This window comes from Neodiprion virginianus, chromosome 5, assembly GCF_021901495.1.
Source record: "Neodiprion virginianus isolate iyNeoVirg1 chromosome 5, iyNeoVirg1.1, whole genome shotgun sequence".
Lineage (NCBI taxonomy): Eukaryota > Metazoa > Arthropoda > Insecta > Hymenoptera > Diprionidae > Neodiprion > Neodiprion virginianus.
This window is the reverse complement of record NC_060881.1, coordinates 14,928,372-14,954,007: the sequence shown is the minus strand read 5'-3', so window position 1 is coordinate 14,954,007 and position 25,636 is coordinate 14,928,372. Positions and strand designations below refer to the sequence as shown.

At 41.7% G+C, this 25,636-nt stretch overlaps 3 protein-coding genes across 3 annotated transcripts; 2 read left to right on the top strand and 1 right to left on the bottom strand.

The window, feature by feature from the left end:
• Positions 1-531: 531 nt before the first annotated feature.
• LOC124305745 (uncharacterized) lies at positions 532-1,744 on the top strand. Its single transcript, XM_046765455.1, has 3 exons — positions 532-883; positions 993-1,067; positions 1,147-1,744. The coding sequence occupies exons 1-3, from the start codon at positions 769-771 to the stop codon at positions 1,335-1,337; spliced, it is 381 nt and encodes a 126-aa protein (XP_046621411.1). The 5' UTR covers positions 532-768; the 3' UTR covers positions 1,338-1,744.
• Positions 1,745-2,523: 779 nt separating this feature from the next.
• On the bottom strand, positions 2,524-4,116 carry LOC124305741 (putative nuclease HARBI1). Its single transcript, XM_046765451.1, has 4 exons — positions 3,913-4,116; positions 3,677-3,819; positions 3,428-3,608; positions 2,524-3,268 (listed from the first exon to the last, which is right to left on the bottom strand). Exons 1-4 carry the CDS (start codon positions 4,081-4,083, stop codon positions 2,780-2,782), a joined length of 984 nt encoding a protein of 327 aa, XP_046621407.1. The 5' UTR covers positions 4,084-4,116; the 3' UTR covers positions 2,524-2,779.
• Positions 4,117-13,786: 9,670 nt separating this feature from the next.
• LOC124305574 (zinc finger MYM-type protein 1-like) lies at positions 13,787-15,140 on the top strand. Its single transcript, XM_046765151.1, has 3 exons — positions 13,787-13,955; positions 14,019-14,559; positions 14,786-15,140. The coding sequence occupies exons 1-3, from the start codon at positions 13,787-13,789 to the stop codon at positions 15,138-15,140; spliced, it is 1,065 nt and encodes a 354-aa protein (XP_046621107.1).
• Positions 15,141-25,636: the final 10,496 nt, after the last annotated feature.

Here is a 25,636-nt window from a genome sequence, read left to right as displayed (position 1 = left end):
GTTTCGTCGGACATCAGGTGCCAGAGTGAATTTTATCAGGCCATCGCCACCTTCTTAACATCAGTTGAGACAAAATTGAAGAGCGGGATATACCACAGATCATAATGGCTGAATATCCCATCATTTTACTTTGATCGAGCCAATAGCGATAAGTTTGTTACTTAACCGTTGCTGCCAATTCATTCTACCGAGGAATCATTCTGTGCACCATTGTAATTTAAGCATTATTATTGACCAACATTGTTTTTCAAACTTTATACCATTTTATTTGGTATCTTATTTTGAAGCTTACTTTTACTCTCTTTGGCATTGAATTCAGATAAATAGTTTTTCAAGTCCTCAATTAGATTGTAGGGTTGAATTTCGCTTGGCAAACTGAATCAATCTAAATCTAGAACTGTTAAATAAGTTCAGTTAAAAATGTCTTTAAATTTAATCTTAGTTGACGGTGTCATCTGGCTAGCTAGTTGCACGATAACTTGAAACCAAATTCAATTTTACACTTTTTCTAGGGTCCTACGCTAATAGCGTTTTCGAGTGAACACTCCAGATCCCCTCTCAGAACGCTCTGAGAGCAGTTCCCCCACTCTTGGAATTCTGTCCGAGCGATCTCGGAGCGATCTCGCCACGGTCTTACATATTACGTATATGTCTTACATACGGCCATTTTGTTATCTCAAGCATCATATTTTCCTGTTTTTCATAAGAATTTGATATTGATACTGTACATCAAAATTAACAGTGGATATCCAATAAAAATAACACAACATGAGCGAACAAAAAAAAAAGAAACTTCCATTTGTGTTCAAGAGGATTGTGTTAGATGACGACGAGGCAGGTATTGAAACAGATGCCGGCGTGTTATGCGAGGTTATGATAAATGGTAAGGGTACAAAAATGTATTTCTTTTTATGAAATTTGCAGAATACTATAAAATGATAAATTTATTAATGCAATTCATGACCATTACACTCATTTATTCTTGCCCATAGGTACAAAAAACATCTCATATGTTCCCAAAAGTTTTCTGTCAAGCCTGGGTATTGAACTGCCTAAGAACTTGCACGGTGAGTTTTTGGAAAACTGTAAAAAAATTTTTACCTCATAACGATGACAAATACATGAATGACAGTCGTTTTTTTATAGATAAAGAAAATTGCTCGTCCAAAACAGTTGATACTTCCGGGGATAACCTAGAACGTGACGTTAGTATACAAGCATCTGGCAGCACGACTGCTATTCGGACTGTTTCGCATGTATTGCTGCCAACGTTCAATAGCTCCAATGCTACTGTGAAGTGGGATGACCATGATACCAAACTGATGCTCGATCTGTAGGCCGAAAACTTGAACCACGTTGGACCATTCAAAAAGTTCAAAACAAAAAAAAAGATGTGGGAACACATTGCGGTTGACATTTCAACAACCTTCAGTAAATATGTAAATGGTCAACAATGCGAGTCACGATTTAAAACTGTAAGGAATCGTAAAGGTTTAGCTGTTACTCATAACAAGCAGTCAGGCAACGACGCGAAGGTTGTGCCGTACCAGCAGGAAATGGACAACATCAGAAGTATAGACGACAGTGTTCAGCCTGAAGTTCTTGTGTCTGTGGGTAACACCCGCGTATTGAAACAAAAACGAAAAGAAGATGCTGGAAGAGGTGGAACTAAAAAAAAAAAACAAGATCCTCTGCTCGCTATGTATGTTGAATTGCAAGAAAAAAAAGAAGAAAACAAAGAACGTCGGCATCAAGAGAAAATGAAAATCTTCACGGAATATTGTCTGAAGAAGCAAAGTGAATAAAACTGATATTTATAGAAAATTAACTGGTTGCACTGGCGTGCACCAAGTGCAGTTTCATCCTTTTCTGCCATAGACTTTTGAAAAATATAATAATATACTCTGTGTGCACCAGTGCAACCAGTCGAATTAGCTATTATAATATTACGTATGATCATCACATTAATATTATATTTTTTTGTTATATCCTTCAAATTTATTTGTTATATTATTAGTTCAAACTTAAAAAATGTGATATTTACTCCCAACCTGTTAAAATAAGTCTCATCCAAAGTATCACAAACAAATATCACTGGATACATTATCAATTCTCACTTTAAAAAATATCCAAAAAAGGGCCAAGCTCAAATTAAATTGCAGGAATTGCAGTGATACTTGTTTGCGGTATTTTGATTTTGAACATTAAGAGATGTGGCCCCGACAAATATTCGAACCGAGCTTTGTTGCACGACAAACTTACTTCAGGTTAGAATAATCAAACCAGTGAGATTATTTATCGGTATCATGTCACGTCAATGTTGTGATAATGTATCCTGTGATATTTGTTTGTGATGTTTTCTTATCATTCGTTATAATGTTTGATAAGGTTAATTTTTTAGTCAAAAAATATAACAACGACAAGGTTTTATCAAATGTATTTTTATTTCTGTTAATTAACTCCACATCATAATTTTTCAACCATCAATTTTAATAATTTTTCATCTTTAATGATCTAGACCTCAACATTTTCGGTAGGTGAATATTTTATGCAGCATATCAGACATTACAGTAATTATTTTTTACAAATCTTATAAATTGACAAATGATGTACGTTACAAATCGCAGTGCTTCTATATTTACATGAATTGCCTGGACAGCAAATTGCGTTTCAATACACCTAAACGCCGAGCTTCATCGTTTATAATAAACTCTGCTTCAGGCTCAGGTTCTGCCATGTAATGTTCAATTCCATCCAAGAAGTCGTTTCTTTCGATACATCAATTATGCATCACGCAGCATGACAGTATAAATTTCGATGTCTTTAAAACACCCCACACATCTGTTCTTATTAGTTGCCTGAATCTTTGCTTTAAAAGCCCGAAAGCATTTTCGATTAAAACTCTTGTTGAACAGAATCGCCTGTTATATTCTCTTTGTTCATCTGTTAAATTTCCGTAATCCCGGATCGGTGTCATCAGATTTTCACATATCGGATAAGCAGAATCTCCGAGTATATGAAAATCTGGGCCCATTGATAGCACGGTAGGGCGAATAAATGACAAAGTAAATACTCTCGCGTCATGAATTTTTCCTGGTATTCCAGGAAACACATCAAGGAACTTCTTCTTCGCATCGCATATTCCTTGCAAAGTCAATGCCGTTGTATCGTGACGATTAACGTAGGTCGACTTAATTTTATGTGCGGGTGTACGGATGTTTATAAACGTACCATCAATGCATCCGCATACTCCTGGATATCCTGCAATCTGAAATTTATATGTATTGTGAAACTCGTTCTCGTTGCTGCCCCTAATTATACCTGGGTGAAAATATTCCCTAGAATCTGGAAAAAATTTTCCAGAATATTTCAGACCAATGCAGAGGAGATGTGTTTTAACATGTTAGTCAAATATTCGCTACCTTACCTCCTCAAATTCCTCACAAATGTCTTGTTTCTCCTGCAAGGTACGAGGAAATCTGATAACCAGTGGACCCAATTCATCTGTTAAATAAGTCGTTACACTTTCTATCATTGCGTGCGCTGTTGACAAACTCAAACCAAAGAGTTGAGCTACAATGCGGTAAACAGATTTGTTACCTGCAAACCTATTAAGTCAAAAAAATTAATAAGTCATCGCAAAACAAAAAACAAAGTATCATTAATTATCACTCACCATAAATAACATAGAATGTACTCTTCAGCAGTTTTTATTCTCACACCACCGAAAGGTGGTCCTTTGGGATAATGTTCGCTCTGTTCGAATAAAGCTATTAAATAATTGCAAGTTTCTCGCGACACTCTGAAATGACTTTTGAACTGTAAAAAAGAAAACAATTGTAGTTCAAGCATCCAACTTCCTTGGAATTCAATAGTTCAATAAATAAAGATATTGTGAGGTTATGTACGTACTTGTTTATCGTTATAGTGGTTAACAACGTCAGCGATGTAATTTTGGATGCGCGGAATTTTTCGTCTTCTATTGGCGATATTCCGCAATAATAAAATATCTTCTTCATCATCGGAATTCTCTGACGAAAATAACTCCTCGATTATTCGCACTTCATGAACTGGCTCTGCCATACTTGTTTTGCTCGAACCGCTCTGACCCCTGCTTTAGGAGCAGATTTTTGTTCATAGACCCGTCAAAATTTAGTATTTCAACCGTCACTCGAACATGCGGTCGCTACACTCAACCTGCTCGGTTTTCACTCGAACACAAAACTCGCTCCTGGAGTGCTCTGAGAGCGTTCACTCGAAAACGCTATAAGACTGAAAGCTTGTGAATCTCCATGTACCGCAATTATTTCTGCATTTCATGTTAGCATTATCTGGAGCAAAAAAATCCCATTTTAAGATTGAAAATGGAACCTGAAACACAGAGTTATTCAATAGCACGAATTGAAAACCAAGAATTTTATAATGGTTTCTGCAACAAAGGGACTCTTTCCAAATATCCTTGTTAGAAGGTGATGTTTGGAGGACTATGAGCAAGATATTGTATCGGATTACATTATTTGGAAAAAAATCTTCATAAACTTCGTTAAAAATTAGATATTCAGTTATTTTGATGGAACAAGGGACACAATCATGAATCCGATAAGTCAAGATCCTCGTAATAATGTTCTGACATTACTCTAAAACATGATTGTCCTTGAAGCTAATTGTAACATTGAGGCGCATTTTGAGAAACTTGATTTTCAACTTGTGTCACAGGATGTGATTTACGTTCCTGAGTTCTACGCTTTCGATTAGATTTTCTTTGTTTCGAACCGCACTAACATGAAATACAGAAATCATTTTAATAAATCTTATATTACTTGAATTTTCAATTTGAGTATTAGGTTCCCTTCATTTATTTAATCGAACATCAATGAAAATTTGCGAAATAAATTCTGATAATCATTCGGAAATTTTAAATAGTAGTAGCAATAATTTGTTAATCGGAAAAAATACATTGACTATTGACTATCCGTCAATTTTGTTGAACTATTTTCAAGAAAAAAAAGATTCACAGTTCCGTTACAGATAGTGAGATATTTAAATTTCTTGAACGCTCGGTTTAATGTCTCATTTTCGAAATTGATAAAATTCAGTATTACCGCCTGAAATCACAAAAGAGTGAGAAAGTTGCTTAGTTGCTTGAAAGTGGCGATGATCTTTGTACGTCTGACAAATTGAATGGGCAGATAACAGTGAATATCAGAGATGTAATTATTTTGGCCGTATCACCTGTTGATAGATAAAAATTCCATTGTTATTTCTAATGTACGAAATAATAAAAATGATTAAATAAAGTGTTCGCACCTACCTGCTGCGTTTCTTCCAAGCACCCAACATTTAAACAGATTTCTCATTTTAGTCGAATAAAGCCAATTTTCAAAGAGCATTAGCATCAACTTTCCGAGTCACTACCTCGACCGTTTGAGATTCTAACCTCAAAAATTCGTATGAACTACAACGCCGCCAGAAACAGAGTTTGACAGCTGAAACTCGGTGTGGCCAGGCTGCCCGAGCAGCCGATAAAACTCGCGCATGCGCATTATATGTATAGTTTCAAGAGATTGATATATATATATATATATATATATATTTGTTAATAATATATAAAAATTGTATCGTATATTTTTACAGGTGGTTGCAAACATGCTATTGCATTTTTGATGTGGATTTATCGTCGTTCAGAACACCCATCAGTCACAAATTGAATGCTACTGGCGTCGATCCGCTTTAGCATCCGTAGGCACGGCGAAAAAATTAATCGCGAGTTCCGAAATGACAGAAACTTCATCTGTTTCTAGACCTATGCTAGACAATACGACGTTTTTCCAAGCTCTTGTTAAATGGGCGGAAGAGAAAGTGAACAGTCGGCTTACAAGGCATAACTTCGAACTAAAAAATTGCAAAGTTGTGTCACTGTCGATTCATCAACTTCTTATGAAATTTATCGAGAATGATGGAAAGTTGGTCGATGATTTTATTGCATTTGCAAGAACAGAGATATCACATGATTTGCGTGACGTCGCCGAAAAATTTACTCGTGCTCAGAGTGATACAGTTCTTTGGCGTGAACTTCGGTACAGTAGAATTACAGCATCAAAGATATATGAAGCGACTCGTTGCAGAACAGAAGATGGTTCATTTATCCAGCAAGTGATTGGCGCAATGAAAGTATTTGATACAGAATAAATGCAGCGAGGTAGACTATTAGAATCAGCGGTGTTACAATAAGCTTCCGGAAAAACAGGATTGTTTTTTCCAAATTGCGGTCTGCAGTTGGTGCCATCATTCCCAATGTTAGGCGCTTCACCTGATGCCATATGTGACGACTTCATTGTGGAAGTGAAATGCCCATCATCAGTAAAGACGTTTGACAAGATTTTACCCCATAGCAAAATGAATGACAAATGCAGAGCCCAAATGCATTTACAAATGTTTGCGACCGGTAAACGTAAAAGCATTTTTTGTGTGGCAGACCCAAGTTTTGAAAATACGAAGAACATTATTCTTGTTTGGGAAACTTTCGATGAAGAATATATTAATGAGATAATCGATAAGGCAAAAAAATTTTGAAAAGATTATATTATCTCAAAAATGTCAAAAACTTATATAATTAAAAAGGTTATTATATTTTACTTTTATTATAATATTCCGTCTACATCGATTTGTTCACAATATGTTTCGGTTAAACAATAAATATTGTCAACTACATGAAAGACTTTTTTACGCATTTGAATTCTATTCACGTTTTTGTTATTGGCGGCTGTATATTTAAGAGTGCTGCAGCGATTATTATAATATAATCGATTACAGACGTATAACTGTGCGAGAGACAAGCATGGGGTATGAGCATTTTATATTCTCTCAATCGCCGAATAACTCGTTCAATATGTTGTAACCAATTATATATATTTATGTGTGAGGGTTAAAAAAAAATGAGATTGGTAACCCTATGGCGCAGTTACTAACCTGAATAATTAGATATTGAGAGATAATAAAAGAGAAAGATATGATTGTTTGGCGCCAGACGCACATGCGTCAGAAAATAGATAATCAGAAAAAAAAGATATAGATAAAGACAAGATCAGGTTCCACGACGGTTTTGCACAGCTTGCTCAGTATAGACAAGATAATGGTAAAGGGAAGGGGTTGAATCCAATAGATAAAATAAGAAACAGGTGAAGCAGAAATAGTATTGAATATATTGGCCAAGAAGCGATAAATCTTATTAACAAGCAAACAACTGAAGAGATTGAGATACAATTAAGATAGGTAAGATAATTAATTTACAGCCAGAGAAAAGTTAAGCGAGAGATTTGACAAGTAACAGAACGTTTTCAGAATAAACGAGAGATATGCGTAGGCTCGCGATACCATGATTCGAGATAGTAATTAACACGTTTTTATAATGAATAGGCAGAACAGAGAAAGATATACGGTACTTAAATTAAGCATTGATCAAGCAAGCCATAAAATATGAGAAGCGATTATAAGAAACATGCGAAATAAAAAAATTGTAATAGTTATGACATTACCAGAATTATCAGAGATATAACAGAGGCAGGGAATTATTAATTACGAGGTAAATTCAAAGAAACAGGTCAAGTAGAGAATTATTATGAAATATAGAAACTAACAGATAATACGTAGTCTCTAGTTTGCGGTAAGTGCGAGAAGAAAGAGAAATAATATTCGGTACGGTAAAAGATAATTTCGGGATTAAGACAAATAATACTCAAGAGAATTAATACGCAACATACGACAAACCAAAGAGACTACGGACAACTGCGATCAGCTGTATTAGCGAAGAAAATAATGAAAAAGATGTTATTCGATACGGCGCAATACGCCAAAGTCAAAAGAACGACGAGCGAGACCGCGCGGCGATGTAAGATCGCTCACGCGGTACACTCACTAAGATAAATCAATCAAAGATAATAGGTAAAGAAACGGTTATGAATTAATCAGAAAAGTATAACGAAATAGTAATGCTCAATAGCTGAGGTGAGAATTGATAACTTAACAGAACACGCTGCTATACAGCGATATTAGATATTTAAGTATTCTAGAAGAGAGAGATAATAAAATAAAGCAATAGTCACTAACAATGCGTCAGTAAGAGTCAACCAGTCGCGAAGTTACTTGCAATAAGAAATAGAAAGTGATAAGATAAGAAATTGTAGAGAATAAGGTACGAGCCCAGGTGGTTCACGCAGACAAACTGCAAGAGAGAGAGAGAGAGAGAGATAAAGATACGACATATTGTAAGTAATTTCGTGGCTTCACAAAATAGAAAAGGAACCTCACTTACGTGAAAAAAAGATATGACAGGTACAGAAGATGCGAATACGGTACGATAAACTTTGTCAAAGGTAACAAGAACACGTCTGCTTTTAGAGAAAACTGAACGTAGAGTGGCGAGACGAGCGATGATTCTGATTTTCGTCGTGCTGCTGTCACGTGATTCTTCCTCAAATTTGCGTTATTCTAATTGGGCCAGCAGATTGCGTAGGTCTGGTACGATAAACTTTGTCAAAGGTAACAAGAACACGTCTGCTTTTAGAGAAAACTGAACGTAGAGTGGCGAGACGAGCGATGATCCTGATTTTCGTCGTGCTGCTGTCACGTGATTCTTCCTCAAATTTGCGTTATTCTAATTGGGCCAGCAGATTGCGTAGGTCTGGTCTACAGGTAGGCGGCGATAATCCCTCGCCGCTTGTTTTTCTTCTTCCTCGCTGACAGGTATTGAGGTATTGGGACGTCGGAAGGTGGTCGGAGATGTTTTCCTTCAGCTGTGCTGTATCGTTGGAGAGAGGGGGGGTCGTACCGCTCATGTGTTGCGATATTGAGGTGTACGATAATATTGCGTCACCAATCTCTTGGACTTGCGACCGATTGTACCTCACTCCTTGCTTTACTGGTACTCCCCGTTGTAGCTATTTCGTTGGCGCTGCATCCCGGCCCTTGCTCATCGGAGCCCTCATGCAGGAACGATCTGGTGGTGATGACCCTCGACCTGGATCCCCACACTATATCCACCAGGTCCACGTGGTCAGCATAGTCTAGCCTATTCCACGCCACAGCCCTTCGATAGGACGGTTCATTAAGAGAAAACCGTCCTCTATTTGATAGACAACGACTTAGTAGATGTCGTGGTCGGTTTAGCTCCAGGCTAATAAGTATCGTTGACGGGAGGCTTTGTTGTGTCTTTGACGCACAGCCCTGTACGCCGTCTGGCGATACATCCGAGCGGTAGAAGCATTGATTCGTGGTTCGGCTCCTGGCCGATAAGTCTTAAATAGTTGGAGGTACTGTTTGTGCATCACGCACGACCCTGTTCACAACTTAGATAGGCATCCATCGGGAGTGGTTTCAGCGGTATTCGTTCGTCTGTAGTCGGTGGTGGTTGGTGTTGAGCTGGTACGTGACCCCTGTCAGGCAGTGTCCTGGCATCTTGAAGAGGAAGTCTGGTAGATGGTCCTCGTAGAGCGTTACAAAATGAGAAAATAGAATAGAATTAGCTTAATGAAGAGAATTTCACTTAAAGATAACTAGTCGTTCGTTTTGGAGTATTAGCCTCAGACGTGCTTTCGTTATTTTTAGCGATATTCCGTACGTAGGGAAGTGCGATAATTAAACCATGTGACGGCGCACGAAATACCACGTCACAATGTATACGCAAGCTTGCAATACGTTTCGTTTCCAATACTTCTGTTTTTGTCGGCTTCACACTAGACGATACACTCGGGGGACGAATAAGTGTACACTTTTTTTTTGTTCAGAAGAACTTGAATTTGTTTGAATCCACGATCAGCCATTACCCCACATTTTTCTGGTAATACTTCTGAAAAACCACATATTTCTGTGATAAATGTATCGCTTATTCTTCCGCCATATCCTGCGGATATACAAATCCATCAGATGTGGATGATATTAAATATTTCAGTGTGTTGAATTTCTTATATTCCGATCAGGTTAATGCTTGATGAACGCCATTTGATGGTTTTTCGATTTGTATTTCGAAACAGTCGATTATGAATTGGACGTGGCAGTAATTATCGCGAAAAGGAATCGGTAGGGCTTTTTACTATTTAATACTATTTTTCGAAGGAAAATATATCAATGGTTTCAGCATGTGAGCTAATTTTGGGACACAACTATTGAATACTTCACTTGCTTGACTTGTTGACATTCCAAATTGTTCGCCCAATCTTTTAAACGTGTCGTCCAACTCAATCTTCATTAAAGTTAATTTTATATCATCAGCGCGAATTTTTTTGTGAATATGCAGAAGATCTATAATCCAATTCCATTCGCTTGAAACACCAATGTAATTTTTTGGATTAGTACTTATGCAATAATTTGTGAGCAATGAAGCTGTAGCTTTCAATTCTTGTCGTTGATTTGTTTCGATCTCTTTCTCTTCTGCGAAAAGTGGCTCCCAATCGCTTGATGTCCCTGGAGCGAATGAAGATACCAAAGTCGAAACTGTATCTCCACTAGATATTTTGATTTGACTAGAAGCTTTTATCGGTGAATTCTTAGGATCTCGTGTGTTAATCTTTTTTGGCGAACACATTGCATCCGTTGTACTGGCTTTTATATTGCACGACACGTAGTTAGTGCGAATATTGTATGAACGTGGGATATTACTTATGTATTTATTTCGAAGAAGCTGAGATGGCGGTAAAAACGAAGTGTACTGTATAAAGCTATGTAAGAAGTCTAGATGTGACGTTGTTGAGAGTGAGAATAGGAGTGTCGCTAGAGACTTCAAACGTACGGGGTGCAAAAAAGGTGTGAAGATGCTAAAGGAAGGGAATAGAATTAGATGAGTAAGCGCGATAGTGAATAGCGCGAGACTAGGTAGAGATAAGAGGACAGGACAGAGACCATGAGATTCATATAAGAACTGTGGCAAAGTTAGCGAGTAGGAAAAATTATAGAGAAGTGGTATGCTGGACGTAACATTGAAAAATGAAATTGAAATTTGAAAAATTACATTGCAATTTAAAAACTTACATTGAAATGATCTTGACGGCAAAAATAATTTAAATTTGTTGGTTCATCAGGACGACGTGCCACAGCAAACGCCTATTTTCGTCGCGTGGAACTACGACGAATATTTTACTTAGCGTACTTTTTGTTGTATTTTTACAAACGGGCACATTACACCATTGGTAACTCGTAGTACACGCCATATCAGTTTATTTGCGTTAAAATATTATGAGAAACAATTTTCATGTATAATTTTCGTGCTTTACGGCTATTCAGCACGTTCGGGAACAACATCGTGACGTCACTGTTAAGCTCCGGAAAGATCGGCTTTTTACGGCGCATTTGAATAATAGTTCATGCGTGCGAATTTTACAATAGCTATAATCTTGCAAAAAATGAATATTTTTTTTTGCAAAAAAAATGTAACTGAGAATATTATATGTTCTTTATCCACTGGTCACACTCATAAAAAATATGAGATGACCGAATTGTAATAACGGTCAAAATTATATTCATAGTAATAATGCAATGTTTTCTGTATTATAATGACTGCTCATCCAAACACCTTAAATCAATTTTTAAGGGCTTATTCGTGTTGTGACGTTCTGGGAATAACGTCAGCAGAAATATTTTGTGGTCTTTAGGTTTGAGTAGAATTTCTCGTGCAGCCTGTCCAGATCTGGAATTTTGTCTTGTGTCGTGCCAGCTATCACTATGTGTGATTGGAATAATTCGTTTTATACAGCACTTTAATCTAAAATACACATTTATCAACAATAAGATGATCTTTTAATCGATTTTAGAGGTATGGTTTTGACAGTGTTGTTATTAACTTGATTAGTTGTACTGAAGTTCGAAGGTTTTGAATTTGAATATTTTATGATTCAGAATGATCTATAATTCTGAACGTTCTTGATTTCGAAGTATTCCGAATGGTCTGAAGTCTAAATCGGTTCTGCAATTAATTTAGTTCTGTTCTTTTTTGCATCTGTCTAGTTCGAAAGGGATCTTCAATAGTGGGATATCTGGAAGAGACTTCTGATTAGTTTTTGGCTACGTCAGTGCACGACGATTGGTCTTGAAGAGGCCAATCGGTGCAGTGCTGACAAGATAGTTTATTGCAAGAATGCATATTTTAATTCTAAGAATAATACTTTGTGAACTGCTCGTCTTGTCTTTTCTTGCATTCCTTATGTTTGGTCAGTGAGGGTTCGCGAGCCTGAGTTCTGTGAATTTTGATTGTAGGCCCATATGGTTTATGTGTGTTGGAATTGAAGATATAAAGTGAAGAAATGAAAATGATATATACACATTGCATAGGTGACAGGTGGTATATGTATGCAGATTGTCGGTGCGAGACCATTGCATACCAAGATGGTAACTGAATCTAGATCGATATGGATCTTAAAGGCTGTGATATGAGCATGTGTGCTCTCTTATGGTAATTATATCTGGTCTCGTCCTCGGGATTACAAAACGTAGTATCGCTAGTTCCACTGCGATGCCACCACATGTTCAGAGTAAAAAGAGAGAATACCCTGTCTCTCTATCTGCTTACGTCCAGGGGCGGCGACTTTTGCGTGATGGGTGTGGAGCACTCCACACCCTGAACGCTAACCGTGTGGATATTCCACACCCTGAAAACCTTGATTGAAATTACAATTTTTCGATGGATATTTGAAAACCTGTCATGAAAACAAATATCCGGAATATTCCGAAAATAACCATATAATATTTACCTATAATCAACACTTGCGAGCCCCCGAGCGAATTCGAATCACCGCGCCATTTCGTCGGATAGCATGTAATTGGCGCAGAGAGTTGTACTTTTCTCGCGAGTCTGTTTCGTCTGCTACGGCCTACGGTACAGTCAATACGCAAAACTTTTCATCGCGCCGCTAGCGTACGCATGGCACGGAGGAATGTACGGTAGTCGATGTCGCTTCGTTAAGTTTTCGCTCGTGCGTTCTGATCAGACTGTACTTTCTCGTCGGCTCACGGTCCACACTACAGTTTACCCTAAACTCACCGTTGAATGGTGTGGAATATGTGAGACTTTCGTATCATTGTGTGTGTGAAAACCTTGTCGTCGTACTATGGAGAAATACTTGTCGAGAGAGAGAAAGAATAAAGACGAAGAGGCTGCAGCTGTTGTGCCAGTAGAAACTTCTAACATACAAACGTCTAACCTCGGAGCTCATCGTCAGAAGACTTCAAAATCAGATACATCGGAGGCAGAACCTAGTGAGGAAACGAGGAAAGAAAATAATTCAAGTCAGGCTTCGACGAAAGAAAATAATTGAAGTCACGCTAATATCGGAAAATCAGGTAAGCATAGAGCGCGGCTAATTTTCATATGCGTAAAGATTATTCGTCAATCAAGTGATTGTCGATTTTCAGTCTGAGAATAGCGAGTAGTATTACTGACGGCAAGAATACTTTACATTCACGATCAGTACATATCTTATTTTTTTATTTAGATGCTAAATTACCGAGTTCCTTCAAGACATGGCAAAAAACGTATGAATGGCTTGGATTGAAAAACAGAAAAGCGATTTGTTCCATTTGTACAGAAGCAGTGAAAAAAAAATTATTTCCCATCACTGATGGTCGCATAAAAGCTTCTGTTACCGCTTTTGTAAAAGACGGATATAGTTGCTGGAAGAACGCGTCTCAACGTTTTCAAAATCACGAAAACTGCGAATTGCATCGCCAAGCCTTCTCAGCCTTACAAAGTTTAAGAGGAAAACCCATTGTAGCGCATATATCGGATGTTAAACAGAGAGAAATGGCAAATTCTAGAATTGCTTTAGAAAAAATCTTTGATACCGTCGACGTATTAGCTCAACAAGGCGCTGGATTTCGTGGTCACGAAACCGACAACAATTCCTGGCTCATGAAAATGCTGAGAATGAGAGCGCAAGATGTTCCACAATTGGATTGGTGGCTTGGCAAAAGTGGGTATAAGTAGTTACACCACGATTCAATAAACGAAATATTGGAGATCTTGTCCAATGCAGTATTGAATCAACTTCTCGATGAAATAAAAGCAGCTAAATGTTTCTCTATAATAGTTGACGAGACGGCTAATATCTCCAGAAAAGAACAGGTGTCCATCAGTTTCAGAATCACGACATTAGACTTTGAAGTCAAAAAAATTTTCATCGGCTTTTATCATACCCCAAATACCAAATCATCGACGTTGCTCAAAATCGTCGAAGATGTGCCGTCAAGGTACAATTTGCAGTTTTGTAATCTGAGAGGACAATGTTATGAGGGAGCCGCTGCCATGAGCGGAAAAATATCCGGCCTGCAAAAACGAGTAAGAGAAATCGAACCCCGAGCGCTGTACGTCCATTGCACTGCACATTCTCTCAATCGAGTCGCACAAGATGCAATGAAAAACATTGACATTGTGAACAACTTTGTTGGAGTATCAAAGGATTTGATAAATTTTGTACGAGATTCTCCCAAACCAATGGAAGCATTCAAAGATATACAGCTGCAGTCTTCTGAAAAAAAATCTTCGGCGACTAATCTCTCATCATTTTGTCCAACTCGGTACGTAAAAACTAAAATGGAAACATAAAAATCATCTCATCTTATTGTTGGTTCGTGTGAAGCAATTAATAAAAGCGCATTCCGGAATATGTTGTATTCAGAAACAGGTTTTCACTAGTATTTTAACATTCAGTAGTAATTCTCGATATTCCCGAAATTTCATTTCGTAACGTCTATTGCATCAATTGTTAATGATATTATATTCCGAAACTTCGAACTTTTTCAGGTGGTGCATGAGGGTGAAATCTCTCAAAACAATAGTTTCTAATTACGAGACTATTTTATCCTTCTTAGAACAGATGAAAGCTGAAAAAACCGATGACAGTGGCAAAGCAGATGGTTTTCTGAAATATCTGGAAAGTTTCGAATTCTATTTTTTATCTCTATGTACAATCAAAGTATTAGAGAGAATCGTAATTTTGAACAAAGAACTTCAAAAGAGTGATCTTTGTGTCGAGGAATCGCATGAAAAAGTCAAGTTGGTTCTGGATGCCATGCTAGAAATCAGAGAATGTGGTTTTGACACATTGTGGGAAAACGCGACGGCGAATGCAAAGGATCTCGACCTGGAAAAACCATAACTACCCCGTACCCGGAGAGCTCCAAAGCGGTTGGAAAAAGCGACCGTTCACCAATTCAACGGACCAGAAGATTACTACCGTAAAATATATTTCGAAATGATGAATCAAGTGATTTCTTCCTTAAATAATCGATTTCAATCGGAAACAATTGAATTCTTGAATTCCTGTGAAAATTTCGTTTTGGGCAAAGAAACCGAATCAGCAGTGATATCAGACTTCTACCGGGATGATTTCCATCCGAACACTGCAATTACATAGAGATATGTTTCTCGATATTTTTCGCCGGAGAAATCTGCAGGTAAATCACTTAGGAGACGTTGTGAGAGTTTTGAAAAATGATCAGCCCTTAGCCAAGCTATTGTCAGAATTAGCAAAGCTAGTTCGCTTACTTTTGACCATACCGGCGTCTTCCTGTACCGCAGAAAGATCATTTTCCGCGTAACGTAGGCTTAAAACTTATCTGAGAACGACAATGGTACAGTCACGCCTAAATAGCATCGCTATTTTACACGTTCATCAGGACGTAGCCGCAAGCTTAGATTTAAGCAGACGTGTGAATACGTTCATAAATAAGAATAATACTCGGCTATGCCACTTCGGGAAAAGTGCTCAATAAAACCTTGGACAAAAATATTGTGAGTTTTATGTATCTCCCCCTCCCCCCCCCTTATCCGAGGAACTCCGCACCCTGAAATATCGCAAGTCGTCGCCCCTGCTTACGTCTATGCTTCATAACGTTTTTTGTGCTCGACGTCATCGCACGTTCAGAGACTACGTCTTGTTCAAAAGAATTTCGGAGTGCTAGAAATGGGAAAACACAAACGGAAAAGAGAAAAAGAAGACCGGGAAAGAATGTGGAAGAAACTGAACGCTTTGGAGAGTTTCTTGACGAAGAATTTGGAAGGAAAGCCCGCACTGATACAAAGGACACAGCATGAGTCGCCGCGCCGCGTCATAACAGTCTACCGTCACACACGTTAGTATGTGCGGCAGCTAGCTGCTGATAAGGGTCTTATTGGCGATGCCCCCACACGAGCGGTGGGACATATCGTTCATTGAACTGGTTTAGCGCTTACACAAGCGGTAAGACATAACCAAGTTTTTCGCTTGTCCTAGACTCGACGAGTAGTGTGACCAGCGAATAACCTCAGTCAATAAAAGGGCCGGGGGACCCTTCAGCAGTGTCCTGCAAGGGTTTGCAGGTGGCGCCATCGACAACCAGGGGTAGGCCCAACCAAACAATCCGAATCAGTGAACCACCTCAGTCGATGAAGAGGCCGGGGGACTTATCGACTGTCCCCTGCAACCAGCCAGCTGAAACGGGCCAGAAGTTAGCACCATCGACAAGCAGGGGGGGGCCTAACCAAGTCGACGCTCAGGAGGTTACGAACCCCTCGTCCCCTGCAGACGAGCAGCTCGCAGCCTGCTTTGTCACACCCTGGGCCAGGCATTAATGAGGATACATTGAGAATTCTTGGACAGGATCCACGAGTCGACGACTCAAACGTGAGGGTTTTACACCCAGAATTAGCAGCGAGATGGTCCAACTGGATTTCAGAAGGATTGAAAAAATTGATCAAGGAAGATCTGCTGCAAACATATCCTCGAGCTGGCAATTGCCTCTTAGAGGCGCAAACTTTGAACCCCGAGGTTGCGGCTACAATGAACGACGCATCCTTAAAGCGGGATGAGTTTGCTGCTAAAACACAGAGCCTTACGGGCTCAACGATACCAGCCCTGGGCTTGGCTATCTCTCTGATTCTGGATGAGAACGGCGAAGAAGGTTTCGAGAAAAATCAGCTGTTAGAATACCTGTGTGACGCTGGTAAATTATTGGCTGAATCACATCACTAGGAGGCTTTATCAAGAAAATCTTTCATTCTGCCTGGAATGGAGAAAAACAGAGAAATTTTAGAAAAAAATAAACCAGATAACTTTCTGTTGGATTAAATTTAGCTGATAAAATCAAATAGACAAAGTCCATCGAGAAAATAGCAGCAGATTTAAAACCGAAGACTGCTTTCAAGAAAGTTCCGCTGAAACCATCCAATCAGTTAAACTGGAGACCCTCACCCCACGATACCTGGGACAGAGGGGTCTGGGGAACGGACAATCCTCGACCATCAAATTCTCCAGGAACAACACATCGACGAAAGCAAAATTAGGCGACAAACCCTCGACCTCACGAAGTCAGGACAAAACATCCTTCCACAGGAAGGAACACTAACTGAAAGCTTAGAGGTAAATAAGAGGACGGGAAGGTTGAAATACTTTCTCGACAAATGGAAATTGGTTACCAATAGTACATTTGTTTTAAACTGTATCAAGGGATACAAAATTAACTTTATCGAACCTGTACACCAGGGTCGTAAACCTCCGAATGCAAAATTTGGCTCGCTCCAGGACCTGCAGGTTTATCAGACTGCTATCAAAAGTTTGATAGATATAGGCGCTATAGCCCGCTGCAGTTACGAAGAAGGACAATTTGTTTCATCATATTTTCTAGTGGACAAGTCAGATGGCGGTAAGAGATTCGTTTTAAACCTGAAGAGGTTGAATGAGTTTATTACAACAGAACACTTCAAGTTAGAAGCTGTTAAAATGGCGTCAAAATTGATCACAGAGGGACTATATATGGCTCATATAGACCTGAAGGATGCGTATTTTTTAATTCCTATGCATGGAAAAAGCCGTAAATACCTTAGATTCCAGTTTGGAAATCACTTATATGAATTTGTTTACCTACCATTCGGCTTGTCCACAGCACCTTGCGTATTTACTAAAGTTCTAAAACCAGTAGTAAATTCAATGCGTACAAAAGGTTATCTATCGGTTATCTATCTGGACGGCAAGTCAAATGTGCTTTATACAATAAGCCTTTTGCAAGCACTTGGATTTATTGTTAACGAAAAGAAAAGTAAGCTGTCTCCCAGCGACAGATGTCAGTTTTTGGGGTTCATCCTGGACTCCAGAAATATGACCCTAGAGTTACCAGAGTCCAAAAGACATAAGATTCGGAACATGATTGAGGAACTAAGCAACGCAAAATCTTGCAAGATAAGGAGTTTCGTCCAATTTATAGGTAATCTGATAGTGGCCTGCCCAGCTATCAAATATAGTTGGCTGCACACTAAGCTTTTCGAAAGACACAAATTTCTAGCATTATTAGTTAATGACAACAGTTATGAGGCTCATATGAGCTAGCCTCAGATCCTACAAGAGGATTTCACGTGATAGAAATCACATATTGTGTCGTTTTCTTACCCCTTGCAATGCACATATATTCGTGAGAATGATCTACTCGGATGCATCGCAGTCGGGGTGGGGCGCTTTCTGTAACGGAGAAGGGTCTCATGGACTGTGGTCAGCTGAGGAGAAAGCGTGTCATATCAATTATCTGGAGTTGCTTGCTATCTTTTTAGCTTTAAAAACATTTGTTCCTGACTTAGATAGCTGCGACGTTCTCCTGAGGGTAGACAATACGACGGCATTCTCCTAAGTGAATCGTATGGGTGAAATTCAGTATCTACATTTGAATAATCTTGCAAAATAGATCTGGCAATGGTGCGGACTGCGGAATCCTCGAATGTGTTCGAAGGAGAACATCGAGGCGGACAGGGAATCAAGGCTCAGTAACATCGACACTGAATGGGCACTCGCAGAGACAGCCTTTGAACAAATTAATGATTGTTTTGAATTGTCAGAGATAGACCTTTTCGCTTCTAGGGTTATAACTAACTAAATGCAAGGTTTTTTGCTCATGGTTCAAAAATCCTGAAGAATCTTTCGTTGACGCGTTTACATTAAACTGGTCTACATATCGTTTCTACGCGTTCCCTCCGTTCTCTGTTATACCAAGAATTCTGCAAAAAATAATAACTGATAAAGCCTGTGGTATTGTGGTCGCTCCGTTTTGGACCTCACAGCCTTGGTTCCCCAGGTTATACTCCCTCCTTTCGGAAGAACCATTGATATTACAACCGTTCAGGTACTTATTATTATTACCTTGCAGATCAATCCAACATCCTCTGGCCAACAAACTATCATTGATTGTCGGCAAGCTATCAGGTCAGCATTCACAAAGAGGAAAATCTCGATTCCTGCAGGAGAAACATTGATGGCTTCCTTATCGGAAGCAACTGTAAGGCGATACTTAGGCTCAATAAAGACCTGGTGGCAATATTGTGAAACAAAGAGGATCGATCCTTATAATTTTAAGGAAACAGATTTGTTGGAATTTATTTCGGACAAATTCCAGACAGGAGCATCTTACGGTTCCTTGAACTCCATGAGAGCAGTAATATCTCTGATAGCGAAAGAAAATTTTTCATCAACTATAATCTTGAACAGATTCTTCAGAGGAGTCTACGAACGCCGTCCGTCGAAACCTAGATACAACAGAACGTGGGACCCGACTATAGTTTTAGATTACCTATCTAAATTGTACCTACTTGAAACACTAAAACTATCAGAATTGACTGGTAAGCTAGTTATCCCCTCATGGAAAAAACCCTCAATTTTTGGGGGTAAGCCTCAAAATTTAAGGGTTTACCCTGAAAGTTGAGGACAAACCCCTAAATTTGGGGGTTTACCCCCAAAAATTGAAGGTAAACCATCATTAATGGAAGGTTCATCCCCAAGAGTTGAAGGTGAACCATCGACGTTAAACGTGAAGCCTCAACGTTGAAGGTCCACCTTCAACGTTGAAGGTGTCACGTGCGGAGCGGTCTCGCACGCGACGACTTCACCCTCTTTGTTCTTACCGAGGTGTACATTTAATTTTTACGTGGATTAGGAGGCGAACGTCCTCTACAGGGCGTTCCGTGGGAAATGGTTTGAAGGATTTCAATTATATTGTACCAATATTTTGAAGGAAGCAAGTAGATATGTTTAATGAAACAACTAAAAGCAGCAAGGTTATAGACAAGGAAGCTTACACTACGTTCTTATACTACTCACGTTCTCGCTCTTTCGCACTGTCTCTCGCGGCTTACTGCTTCGGCCTCGATGGTGCCGAAGTTTACACCTTCACTCACTCACTTGCGTGCTACACTGCTTGATTAAATTCGTGGCTTTTAGTATTGCGCTTAATTCTAACTTCACAGACTGATGTCGCGACGCGAGATGCTTGGACGACCGCGTGTAGATTTAAAGGAATGCTCTCTCTCTAATCGTCGGAGACCCAAGACTTATAACTCTATTCTCGACTGCTCTGAAGGAGCCTGTTTCCGTTGATGTTGGTTTGATCCTGTCTCTAACGGGACTGTCTTCGCTCGCTCGTCCGACACCCCTTGGAACGTCGGGCGGCGAGCGAGTTTTTCGCTGACTTTGCAATTTCGAACAAAGGCTCGCCTCGCAACGGTCATCCTCGAAGCGCGTGATTTCGTGCTCGCCTCATCCCGGTGTTGATTACACCCGGGATCTGGCGGGCGCGAAGACGCTGACGTTGCTGGCTGTCCAATTACGCCGTTGCGCTTGGCTATTCCACGAACTGGTTATAATAGAATATTTTGTATGGACTAACTAAAACTATGCTTCCCTGTCTCTAAAGATAATAATAATGTAAAATGATAATTGTTATGATCGGTAATATATTACAGTTTTGGGTAAATATGCGGCGCTCGTGACATCCCTCCCCCCTTAGGTGTCGATGCCCCCATCGACTCGGTGCGCCGGGCCGACGGTGACACGGACACTGGAGGGTTGGCTCACCGCTGACCGCATATTTCATACATTCGGTATTTACATTGTTTGTGTGTTGCACATACGCTCTTTCATGACCCGCGCACACACACACACAACACTTTTTGGTTTCGGCTTTGTCACTCACTTGTCACCACACTGCTGGCTCGTCGCTCGGTTGTCCTTGCGTCCCGCCAGCCGCGTCGCCCTCGTGAGCTTGGTCCTCAGGTCTCCTCAGACGGCCTTGGTGTTATTGTCTCCTTCCGTCTGTGCCGGCTCGGCCTGGAGGGTTGCGGGTGGAGTCTCCCACTGGATGAGGTCCTCGACGACCTCCGGTTCGTCCTCCAGGACGTCCGCGAGGTTCGCCGGAGATCCTGGCGTTGCGGGTGGAATCTCACCTTGTGGTTTCACCCACTGGATGAGATTCCCCTCTGCCGGTTCTTCTTCCTCTGCGGGTCCCAGGAGTTGCTCTATCTCCCTTTCCAGGGCGATCCAGCGACCCAGGATCCGCGTACGGACGGCGGGAATCATCGCCCTGGTCAACCTCCTGTAGTCTATCAAGAAGGGAGCCTCTTCTCCCCCCAAGATGACCAGGTGGTCGGTTTGGATTCCCTTTTCCTTGGTATCCCGCCCGGTTTGTATTGCCTTTTCCTTGGTTGCAGGGGTATGGCGCCGTGACGTCGTCGCCTGCACTAGCGCGTTGATCTTTGGCGTTGATCTTTCCTCTCGGGTGGCCTTCGGAGCTGCTTTCGCGGCGGAGGCTTTCTTCTCGTCAAGGAGGCGGCCGAAAGCTTTCACGCGGTGGCCCGCGTGTAGGCCCGGCCTGTTTCCGACACTCTCGCCGCAGAGTGTGCGGGTCGAGCTTGCCGACCTCCGGCGCGAGAGGAAACGCTCTAAGTAGCATTCCTCCCAATGCTGGTTTCCTCCGCTCTTTCCGCAGGTTGGGCAGATGCCGCGCCTCAGCTTTTCCACCGCCTTGGTCATCACTGCCGTCGTCGCCTTCGCCGTCGGAGGTACCGCTGTCACCACCAGCTTCGGCGAAACGGTCGAAACCGCCGCCTCAGCCGGTGCTGGTTCGGGTGCTGTTGCTCTTGCCGGTGGTAGCTCTCGTACTGGCGCTGGTACTCGTACCGGTGGCCGATCTTCCATGGTGTTATGTGATACGTGTTGTTGCTGCGAAGCTCTGCGGCGGCCAGGGCCGTCGAAGCTAGAATCACCTACACGCTGAACATCGTCGAATTGGTGGACGGTGGCTCGTACTCCTACACTGGTTGTTCACGCGTCTCGCTTTCTCACTCCCGCACTCTTGTTCTCTCACACTCATACTTGCGCACCCTCATACACATGTTTGCTTCGCTTACGGCAATTACTGCGTAGCTCCGCTGTACATGCCGATATTTTTTTTTTTTTTTTTTTTTATGATACAATTTCAGCAATCTGGGTAGCGGCTTATACCACTGCCAGTTTTACCTTGTCGGCATGCTTCCTTATCCTTTACCCATTTTCTGCCTCCAGTATTATATTACTATGGTCAGTTATTTGGACAATTTTATATGGGCCATGATATTGGGAGTCGAACTTACCCTTACGAGGTTCCTTAAGGACATAGGCAAGGTCGCTCACTTTACCTGGGAAAGGACGGACTTTATTGTCGTAGTATTTTTTGGTTGTTTCCTCCGCGCGATTTTGATTTTCACGGGCCATTTCGCGTATTTCGGAGAGGCGTTTTATTAGCTCGATAATATACGAATTATACGTGGATAGTTTTTCGTCCACGGGGAACTGACTCGGTCGCCGAGGCAGCCTCCCGTACACGCTTTCGTAAGGGGTGAAATTTGTCGCCTCGTGCACGCTAGTGTTATACGATAATTCCGCGTAAGGCAACAAACGGTCCCAATCGTCGTACGTACCTGCATACTGCTTTATGTATTCTGCTAACAGTATGTGACTTCGTTCGAGCGCTCCGTTCGTCTATGGTCGGTAGCCGGAAGTCGTTATTTGATTTATGGGAAAGATTTTGGATATTTCGCGTAGTAAATTTCCGGTAAAGGCTGCTCCGCGATCAGTAAGGATCGCACGGGGAGCTCCGAATTGCGCAATTAATCGCCTCGCCATAGCTTCGGCGATCGTAGTCGCTTTTAAATCGGGTATCGGTTCCGCTAGACAATATTTCGATAAGTGGTCTTGCATGGTTAGTATGTGTTTATTGCCATGTGGTGTTGTCGGCAACGGACCCACCGTATCGAGTGACACCTTATCAAAAACGTCAGCCTGCGTATCAGTAATGAGCATCGGCTCGCGCGTCTTCGCTCGAACCAATTTACGTTCCTGACAGCCCTTGCAGCGACGAATATAATTTTGCACTTCCTTTCTCAGCGAAGGCCAATAAAAACGTTCACGGATTTTACGATAGGTCTTAGTTACCCCTCGATGGCCTCCGACAAGACTCGCATGAAATTCCTCAATTATTTGCGGGTGTTATTCATCCGGTGGTCGTCGAATGATACCGTAGCATATCGTTGTGACTATGTTTGTTTTACCGACTATCTTGTTTAACCAATCGAGCAGTTTTGTGCGCGGTAGTTCGTCCGTATAGTCGCCCGAGCGTGAAATACGAACCGACTTCACGGCCGCTTGTTGAAGGGCGAATTTAAGATTCTCGAGTCCCTTGTACATGTGCTCGGTGTTTGTTTCGTCGTAGTACCGTTTTTCAATAACAATACTATAAATTGTATTGGACCCATACGGAGTCACCGCTATTTGTCCGATCGATAAGTTCCGGTCTTCAATTGCTTGTCCATCTAGCCTGCCTAGGTCAGCGAGTAGTTTTCCCACTGAGGTTGATAGTTCTCCATCCGCAGAGATGAAATGGACTAAATTATCTGGTTTGTACGTTAGACATTCTCGCGAGCTAATTACCGTACTTGTTTTTGCTATAGGTTTTCTTTGGTCAGGTTCCTCTTCACTGGACGAGTCCAGTGAGGACGACGTGATCGGGGACGAATTCGTGTCTTTCGATCCTATTATGATGGGGTCATCAGAGAAAGTTATGAATTTGCTTTTATTACCGGTGGACTTTTCGGAAGGTGTAGCACGTGGTAGCGCACGTGCTCGGTATGGTGTAGACTTTGCAGCCGGGGCCGCATCGTTGCTGGGCAATGACCATCTCACCCTGAGGCGGGGAGCGGGCAGTAGAGAGGTCCGAGCGGGCTGCGAGGTGTCGGGTTCGCGCTCGAGTCCCGCGGCCATACTTGTCTCGGGTCTCACTCTCGCATTTTCTCGCGGCATGCTCTCTCTCTCAGCTGGTTGCTCGTCGTTTTTGTCGTCCGTCTCCGTTCCTTCTTCTTCCGTGCGTGATGATATCTTCTCCCTCGCACTCAGCCGCCGTACTAATTCCTGGTCCGATGGTGACTTGAACCTATCTTCTAATGCTTTCAAGCGGCTGGTAAGCTCGGCATCTCCGGCGATGTCATCGAAAGGGTCTTGTTCTTGGAGAATCATCTGGGCCTCCTTTTCTACCTCATCCCCCTCCGACAGATGATCAGGCCAGTCGAAATCTGCTTTATCAGGCCCTTTTTTGGGGTCACGGGAGGAATTGGTGTGATGCCGCTCTTCCAAACGCCTTAATGATTCGTTGAATCTGTTAATTGAATCTTCAAGAGTTGCCGTTACCGTCTTTGTATTATCTGCTTCCGATTCCTCCGTGCTTCCATCTGAATCGTTGCTGGGTGCGGTAAGCGGGACCGTGATAGTGACAGGCCTCTGATCGGCCGTCGCGCTTGCGGATTCCGATGAAAACACCGGCTCTTGGGGACCTCCGAGGGGCTTGACCTCTACGGGGGGTGGAGACTTCGGTCTTTTCGGAGGAAGTAACCGTGAGGGCAACATACTGCGGTGTAAGCGCTGTATGGGTGGCCCTGAGCTCTCGGGTTCAGATCCGGAGGGTTTCGCATCGGCGGGAGGTGAGCGCCTCGCGGGTCTTGTAACGACCTTCCCGCGCGTTCGTGTCGCCACCGGGCCTGAGCTCTCCAAGCTCCCCTCTCTTATTTCGGGTACTGTGGGGGCCGTGGGCACGCTGCGTAGGCGCGAACGTGTACGCACCGCTATGACTGATGCGTCGGCCTTGGACGGGCCAGCTGATGTCTCAGGTGTCTTGTCTTTTCTGTTACCGGAAGGTTTCGAAGATAAAGGCAAGATCTGAGCCTTCTGAGGGACATTCGTCTCTACTTCCGTATCACTTGTAGACGAGAATTTCTCTTGGTCTACGGGATTACGGGAGAGTGCATCGGCATTTAGATTTTCACGCCCTGGCTTGTGTTAAAATTCGTAATCGAATTACACAACCTCATTTTCCATCTGTTGAGCCTCTTGCCTGGATCGAGCGTAGAACGCATCCATTTGAGAGGCTCGTGGTCGCTTACGAGCTTAAATTTTCTTCCATAGAGATACGTGGAAAAATGTTCAATTGAATCGATTATGGCCAGACACTCTTGTTCCGTAGTTCCGTAGTTCCTTTTGGCGTTAGTGAAGATTCTAGAGTGGTACGCGACCGGTAGATCGTGGCCATCGTGAATTTGCGACAATACTGCACCGAGTGCAAATTCCGAGGCGTCGGTCGTCAAAATGAATTGTTTAGATAGATCAGGGTATTGTAAGATCGGTCCTTGACAGAGGGCCTTGCAAAGCCTGCGAAAGCTGTGTTTCTGCTCTCGCTCCCATACGAATGATTTTCCCTTTTTGAGTAAGTCTGATAAGGGCTTGTATATGGCAGCGAAATCCGGAATAAACCGACGGTAATAACCGGCGAGTCCCAG